The 8,436-nt window shown below is 35.0% G+C and overlaps 1 protein-coding gene across 1 annotated transcript; it reads left to right on the top strand.

Moving 5' to 3' along the window:
* Positions 1-2,853: 2,853 nt before the first annotated feature.
* Positions 2,854-8,211, top strand: LOC132051760 (serine/threonine-protein kinase Nek6-like). The gene is made up of 14 exons (XM_059442962.1): positions 2,854-3,277; positions 3,438-3,504; positions 3,867-3,932; positions 4,417-4,463; positions 4,648-4,693; positions 4,809-4,889; positions 4,980-5,022; positions 5,096-5,145; positions 5,226-5,307; positions 5,391-5,440; positions 6,398-6,471; positions 6,613-6,664; positions 6,805-7,260; positions 7,427-8,211. The coding sequence occupies exons 1-14, from the start codon at positions 3,192-3,194 to the stop codon at positions 8,063-8,065; spliced, it is 1,839 nt and encodes a 612-aa protein (XP_059298945.1). The 5' UTR covers positions 2,854-3,191; the 3' UTR covers positions 8,066-8,211.
* Positions 8,212-8,436: the final 225 nt, after the last annotated feature.

Below are 8,436 nucleotides of genomic sequence, written 5' to 3'. Positions count from 1 at the left end.
TTTTCCTGACGTCTATCTACTGATCAATTTATAAATAAAGTGATAGGTATATTGTATTGATAGTAAAAATTAGTCGGGATAGAAAGTGATTTTTAGAATGTTTCATAAGATTTGTAAAAGCTGGAAGGAGAATTGATTTCATTAATAAGGAAAAGGATAACAATTTCTGAAAGATATGAATATATGAGCAAGCAAATGAAAGAAAAGGTAAAAAGAAGCTATAATATTTAGATGAAAAGAGTAATTTAGAACTATAATTGGCGCTACTTGAACCACACAAATATTTCAGTGTTATTTTTATTTGATGAACAAGGTGGATAATTGCATTTTGATGTTCCGAGCTCTCAAAATTTAAAAGGCTACTTGATTTAATTATTTTTTATCACAAGGAGGATACAAACAAAACAAATTAGAAGTATGAACAATGAAAGACAAATTTGAAAAAGTCATGTGAAATTATAAAAGCAAGACCGTTAGTAACAACAAGAACTTCCGAGAAACATTAGAGTGCATTCGTTGATGCACTTTATTGACATGTGACCTTCATAAACTAAAATAAAACAAAGAGATAGAAAAAGAAGATAACCATTTATAATTAAGATTATTTAAGAAGTTATTTTTTGATGTTTTAATATAATACCTATATCATGATAAATATAAGGTATTGTTAACCAAGAGAAAATTTAATTTTGGAATTTTCCATGAGGTTGGTAGAAGGAGAAAGGTGAATTAACTTGATAATTTTAAGGAAGGATCATAGTAATTACTGAAGGAATTAAATAAGCAAAGATAAATAATTGAAAAAGAGAGTGCAAAAAGGTGAGAATTGGAAATTTTTTTGGGATGTATATAAAGAAGAGGTAGAATTACAGAAAAGGAAAATTATTAAGATGAAAAATAATAGGAAAAAGAACAGAAAAAGAAAGGTAGATAAACAAGAAAAAGAACAAAAAAGAAAAGAGGGAAATTTCAAAATGTCAAGAAATAAATAGGTGTATGATCAAATGATTTGTTTTCTTTTTCTTAATTAAGTTCCTAAAATTGTGGAAAAAAAAAAACTAACTTAAAAATATCTACCAGAAATCTTTAGAAAATAATTAAGATGGGAATGTTTAAATTGTCAGTTTTTACTACACCAATGTCATGTGATTCTTGTCGCATAGACAGTGGCGGAGCCACACTATGCCGAGGATGTTCATCCGAACTCCCTCGGCGGAAAAAAAATACTGTTTTTACAAGGTTAAAATTATTTTTTTATGTATATATAGTAGATGTTGAACCCCCTTAGGCTTCTTCGTATGTTTACTTTTTTATATTTTGAACCCATTCGGTGGAAATCCTGGCTCCGCCACTGCGCATAGATGGGTGGGTCAAAACTAAGGATAGTCAAGTGTTCGATATTGTAATGTTGAGGTCCCTTTTTTTTCCCCATTTGGTAGTAATCTTGAAAAATAAGTAGAATAATAGATAGTATTACAAATAGAGAATGGAAAAGGAAAAAAAGAAAAAAGAAGAAGAAGATAAAATCAATCAACGAGTTAAGATTGATTTTTTCATTAACAATAGTTATCTGCCATATTTTGATTTTCTTTGGCGCGGACAAATTCAATAGTCACTATATATTCTTATTGCTAATGCCACAAACAAAATGTCAATCAAACGTGTTACTATAAAATAATCATTCGTTCATTTTTACTTGTTCACTAAACTACAAAGAAAAATGCTCGCTTTTTACTTGTAAAAATCAAGAGATAATTTATTATTTTTTCTATTTTACCCTCATTATTAAATACTATTCCATAATTATCTTCAATTCATTTCATCATGAATGAGATGACTTATACTAATACTAATAATTAGAGATGATATAATAAAATTATAATTTTATTAATTAATTTTTAAGAGGTGTATCAAGTCTAAGGAGATATCAGGTACTGTATTACGTAATTTCCAAATACAGAAAACCAAAAAAGACCCCTACTAATTTTTAGGCTTCTTTTGGGGACAACTTTAGAGTTTGTTCAGCCCCATGAGTTGCTTGTGGTGGGACACAATTTTGATTTTAAAAAAACAAGGGCGCTTTTTGAAGAAAGAAAACAACAAAAGAAGTTTGAAAATGTGATTTGAAAGGCGGACACATGATCGCTTTTTGCTTAGTTTACAATTCTTTTAACGCTCTGTTCACTTGAATTAAATATAATAATAATTCAACAACAACTCGTCTCATCTCTCCATACAAAATGAATTCTACCATTTCGTCTTTCATCTCCAATTCGTCTTTAGTTTCAGGTACGTAATGATATTTGATTTTCAATTCTTTGTGCTGCTTTATGTTCCAGATAAATAAATGCTCTTCGATTAGGTTTATTTGTTTTTTTTACTAACATTTTCAAACGCGTTTTCCCGCTAATTGATTTGCCGGTCTGTTTAAGAGCTTTTCAAATATTATACAAAGGCACATAAGTTCTTGGATTACGTTTTGTGTGTATGTACTGTACTCAAGGATCGAGAAAATGTGTTTTTTTGAAGGAAATTTATTGATTTACATTGAATAACCTACACTCCTGATTGAGATTTTCAATGATTAGTTGTGTATACAAATTTGACTAATTGAGTAGTAATACTTCCATTTCAATTTATTTGTCTGGTTTTGACTTACACGGAGTTTAAGAAATTAAAGAAGACTTTTGAGTATTGTGGTCTTAAACAGGACATGTGAAAAGTTGTAATTACAGAGTTGTCAAAATAAAGGGAAGAGTCATTCTTTTGAAACGGACTAAAAAGGAAAGTAAGACAAACAAATTGAAACTGAGGGTAGTATGTTCTTCCTACCTTGTTGAAAAAAACTGGGGAATGGGAGGGTTGGCTGTGAAGGGTTTAGACATCTCTTTCATTTCCAAATGATATATAAAAGTCGTATTGTCTTTAGATATACAAGAGGCTTGCAGATATTTGCTGTTGCTTTCGTCCTGTAATGACTAATGAAAAATATTCTGGACTGAAGTGGTGTTGTTAACTTTTGCTGTTGAGTATTTTAGAAAATTCGTACGTTTTCAACAAAAGTCTAATTGATGCATTTTCTGTCTATGTACAAAATGTCTGCAGATTTGCTATGATATTTCAACCGTGAAAGAATTATTTCTGGATTGAAATCTGTTCGATAAAGCAGAAGTGGTCCTATAGCTCTTAAGATGGAGAATTATGAGGTTTTGGAGCAGATTGGGAAAGGTTCTTTTGGCTCTGCACTACTTGTAAGGCATAAACAAGAAAAGAAGAAGTAAGGAGACGTGCAACGTTTTCTCAATCCATCTTTCATAATTTGATCTTTGTCATGACATTCAGTTTATGTCATGAATTATTTGTTGCAGTATTCTGTTTACTTTGATTTCTGATTGTTCTCTTTTTTTTTTTTTTTTTTTTTTTTCTTTTCCTCGAAGATATGTTATGAAAAAGATTCGCTTAGCTCGCCAGACAGAGAGAACACGCAGATCCGCCCACCAGGAGGTCAGCCTCTTACATTTTTATCTTTTCTGGAGATCTCACGAAGAAGACATCTGCGTATCTTGGTATATAGATAAGAGATTTCAGAAGCACTAAAGGATTCACCATAATTGCCTTAAATTGTTAAGAAGTTATGCCATGAACTCCACATTTTACCTGATAAGATGAAAGTTGTGTGCATTTGGATTAAATATTTACGGAACTCTTTGATTTAGTAAAGGCCACAAAGTAATGAAAAGGCTTTTGCTAATAAAGTGAAGTAATCATCATTTTCCTTGAAGACATGATACTTGCTTATCTAAAATGCACCTCTGGAGGTGCAGGTTTGTGTGTTCAATTTCTGAACTGGGTTCTTTATTTTTCAGATGGAGCTGATCTCAAGAGTACGAAGTCCATTTGTGGTGGAATACAAAGATTCATGGGTGGAGAAGGTCTGTGCATACTTTTGTCCTTTCACAATTTCACTTCAAACATATATAAGGAATCAACGTCCATGTGATAACTTGTCTACTCATGCCATTTACTTCTGGATGCTCACAATGTGAACAACATCAAAGTTTATTTAGTGGAAGTTTACAAATTGTAAAGAACGACAAAAGGTTGCCTATCTAGGCTGAACGTTTAACTACGTTAGAACTAAAATTGTTGTTCAAGTGAATACTCAGCTGTCGTGCATTGTTATTGTTCTAGTGATTTAGATGTGAATATGCATTTACATATCTAAAGGTAATAGAGGTTTAGTGATTTAACTATTCAACTCGATAGTTAATTTGGATTTTACTGGGCAGAAGGTGTTGTTACAATTCCAAGGGACACGACTAAACCTTGGTGTTGTTCATAATGCTGTATATCTGTTGAAGAATTATTTATTCAGTCTACCATGCCATTGACCATGTGAAAAAACCCTATTTTCAGGGATGCTACGTGTGCATTATTATAGGGTATTGTGAAGCTGGTGATATGTAAGTCATCTTTCCTTTTCCTATGAACTGTTTTCAGAATATTGGACCTTAGGCCTGACGGCCTAAATTCCATCTCAAAAAAAAAAAAAAAAAAAAAAAAAAAAAAGGCCTGAGGGCCTAAATCTGGTTGCTTATATTTTTCTGACCTACATATTGTCTAATCACCTCTTCATTCCTTATACAGGGCAGAAGCTATTAAGAGAACCAATGGTGTTCTTTTCCCTGAGGAGGTTGTTATTAAATTTACATTTCCTTCTGACTCATACACTCCTGCCTCCACCAAATTTACTTCCTAATATTGAGATCATTTCATTTCCTAAAATCTAAATACTGACTGATAAGCAGAAGCTCTGTAAGTGGCTAGTTCAACTGTTGATGGCACTTGATCACTTGCATACAAACCATATAATTCACCGTGATGTCAAGGTGAGTTGCATATCTCTTCTATGTTATTCCATAAGGTTATTCTTTCTCAATTTCATAGATTTGTTTGCTGATTTAACTTTTTTGCTTCAGTGTACAAATATTTTTCTGACTAAGGAGCACGATATACGTCTAGGTAATCCCCAAACCTCATAATCTGAAGTTGGTTATGATTGACTTTGAGTATTTATTTCAAGAGTTGTTTTCAGGTGATTTTGGTCTTGCTAAAGTACTCTCTTCCGATGATCTAGCTTCCTCTGTAAGTAACTTGTCTGTGAATATTCTGTATTTGTGTTTGTTGTTTTGCTTAATCTGGTGATAAGGCATGTTGGCTGTCAGGTTGTGGGCACTCCAACTTATATGTGTCCCGAGCTTCTTGCTGATATACCTTATGGTTGCAAATCAGACATCTGGTCTTTGGGTAAGTTTTTACCTTTCCTTGCTTCAGACGGCACCACTTTTGTTTTAGATGCATGCTGTTTTGCTGACTGTTCGCATATCCAGGTTGCTGCATGTATGAAATGACTTCTCACAAGCCGGCCTTCAAAGCATTTGTAAGTCATGAAATAGTACTTTCCAGACAACGAAATTCTGGTACTATCATGAGCTATAGAATCAATTACCGAATTATAGCCTCATAGGTACAACCAACAGTTTTAGGGAATATACTGGCAGCTCAGATGGTATATTTGTCTTTTGAAATAGTATACTAGCAATGTTTTAATTTTTAGTATATGGGCTGTTTGTGTATACTTGATATACACTTCCCTGCAAAAAGTGAGAGCTGGAGTGGTGATTCAAAGATGCAGTTAGAGCAATTGTAGATTTGGTTGAAAATGGGTGTAAGTCCGAGGAGTGAAATAATGGAGGATAGCACTCTTAGTGGGGCTAGAGTTGCATAAGTTGACATTTCCAATTAAAAGTGGTGCTACTGTCAGAGGTGCTCTGGCTTCCTGCTGGTTCTTTGACGAGGCTATTTGTGTTGATGTTAGTCCAAGTCTTATGTTGGGCTTATGAGAAGAAAAGACCACACACATATGTTTGGTACTGTTGTGTTCTCCTTATGGGTGTGCGGGTGTTCGGAGCTAACAAAGATACGGTGCCAAACTATGGAACCCTTACGTGGCATTTTGTGCTTAGCATCTTGATACTGGTAATAAGTTCCAGAGTAATTCTGTTGCTTTTTTGTGCATTTCTAGGACCAGTTTTGTAAAATATCTTCCTATGACTGTTTCCATGGGCTGATGCACAGAGTAGCCCTTCATTACTAGATCTATGAGCGAGACCAACTGTACTTACATAGTTACACTTAGGTGTATAACTTTGCTCTACCTTTAACTAGTGGATGTAGTTCTTTCTCATGACTGTGACATTCATCAGCTATTGTTTTCCCTTTCTTTTTGTTTTTATTGGATTTTGGCTTCTCATCATGAAATCAATTGATGGTTTACCTGCGACATGTTTAGCTTCAGTTTTAATACTTTAAATGACCTCCAGTGTTTTGAATGCAGGATATGCAAGGTCTAATTAACAAAATTAACAAATGTATAGTTGCTCCACTTCCCACCATGTATTCTAGTGCACTGTGAGTAAATTATTGTCTGCACTTTTGAGGCTACCCATTTTAGTGCTTATTTCATCAAATTGCTGTTCTTTTGTGCTACAATTGGATTAATATATCTTTGTTATTCTGTTGCTAAACTTTAATTGCTTTGTTCCTTGTCAGTCGTGGCCTTATTAAGAGTATGCTAAGGAGAAACCCAGAACTCAGGCCAAGTGTATGTATCCATCACTTACTCGAAGTTTACTACTATTTACTTTCTATGTGCATATTCGAGCGTCATGAAGAACCAAGGATGCTAACTGTTTGGCACATCGACTCTTTGTCACTTTAATTCTCTTCCAACTGTTGTTCCAGGCTGCAGACTTACTCCGACATCCCCATCTTCAGCCCTATGTGTTAAAAATCCTTCTGAATGCTGACAGCCCAAGACAGCACAAGTCCCCAGTCCAATTTTCTAATTCAACATATGGAAAGAAAAAAAGATTGTCTGAGCCCAGAAATGCTCCGGTTTTTAATGAAAGAGAGCAGAGGCGATTGTCCAGTGATAGGGGCTTGAATCCTAGTATTTCTGGAATGGACACTCCCTGTTTTTCCCGGGGAGCAAAAGATCTAATGAGTTCTTTGAAGAAGAACTTTTCAGAGCCATCTGTTGAAAGTGCTCCTTATGACCTTGGTGTAAAAGGTTCTGCTGTCTCAAAGTTGTCGGCTGCTGTCAAAACTGTGCGATTCAATCAAAATAGAAATTCCACACCTCACAGGAGACAGAGCACTCCATTAAAGATGTCCAATGCTGGTTCTACTCGTGAAGTGGTAAGTTTCTGATTGAATAATATCATAAAGAACTTCAATGTAAAATTCAAAACAAATGCATGTGAATCCATACAGGACTTCCTGATAATATATCGTTGAGCTTAAACTTGTAGGTTTTCAAGGCTTGAATTTACATTTTGACGTAAATATTTACACATATATGCAGCTTCCAGTGACGCATACACCAACACCAGTTAGCCAACCTTCCAAGTCAACACGTCGAGCATCTCTTCCTTTATCAAGGAGAGCTGGGAAGTTGGAATCACCTTACAAACAGAATGTTGGTCTTATAAACCAAGTGGAGTCTCCAAATGTTTCTGTGAATGCTCCAAGAATTGACAAGATGGTTGATCCCTTGGCTTCTTCAGAAGACCCTCTTTTACCCATCCAGAGAGCTTCACCGAAATCTGTTCAGTTGTCTTCCCCATCACCACTCTATAGTGACTGGTCGTTCACAAAAGACAAGTGTACAGTACAGGTAGTTGACAGAACCTTTCCTAAGCCGCCTTTAGTTGACCCTATTCACGGAGTTGCACAGATTGGAAGTGAATGTTCAGAACATAATACAACAACTGGTGCCTCAAGCCGGTCATCTTCAGATTCTCGTCCCCGGAGGTTTGACACTTCTTCTTACCAGCAACGTGCGGAAGCCTTAGAAGGATTACTTGAGTTCAGTGCGACACTATTGCAGCAAGAGCGTTTAGAAGAGCTTACAGTGTTACTGAAGCCATTTGGGCCAGAAAAAGTTTCTCCAAGGGAAACTGCTATCTGGCTGACTAAGAGTTTCAAGGAGAAGGGAACGTAATGTAACCTTTGATCTTTCCTGCTTTACATGAACTGATGATGCATGGATTTTCAAAAGAGAAAAAAATCACAATGCATAAAGGAGAACTATACAATCATTAATATCCTGTTCATGAGAAGCAGAAAGGGAGATTGCTTTTCAATTGATTGTTTGGGTCTTTGTTGAAATGTGATGCTAAATGAATATGTCCATTAGAATAAGGGATGAGTAATGACTTACATGGGAGTGTGAGGCTAGTGGGTTTGTCTCCAATGGTACAGGAGATATAAGTTTGATGTAACGGGTCTTTAAACTTACCTCCTACCCACAACCCTCCGGATTTAACAAAAGCAAAATAATGAAAAGGTAAGGTAAAACTGGTGCTCTAATTT

This window comes from Lycium ferocissimum, chromosome 1 (assembly GCF_029784015.1).
Source record: "Lycium ferocissimum isolate CSIRO_LF1 chromosome 1, AGI_CSIRO_Lferr_CH_V1, whole genome shotgun sequence".
NCBI lineage: Eukaryota > Viridiplantae > Streptophyta > Magnoliopsida > Solanales > Solanaceae > Lycium > Lycium ferocissimum.
The sequence above is the reverse complement of the archived record's forward strand: the minus strand, read 5'-3'. Positions and strand labels throughout refer to the sequence as shown.

What these genes read in the sequence shown, in the direction of transcription:
- LOC132051760 (XM_059442962.1), top strand. Translation starts at nt 3,192, where the DNA reads ATGGAGAATTATGAGGTTTTGGAGCAGATTGGGAAAGGTTCTTTTGGC. An exon ending in AAGATTCATGGGTGGAGAAG is followed by an intron (nt 3,933 to 4,416) that starts GTCTGTGCATAC and finishes CCCTATTTTCAG; the next exon opens with GGATGCTACGTGTGCATTAT. An exon ending in ACCATGTATTCTAGTGCACT is followed by an intron (nt 6,472 to 6,612) that starts GTGAGTAAATTA and finishes GTTCCTTGTCAG; the next exon opens with TCGTGGCCTTATTAAGAGTA.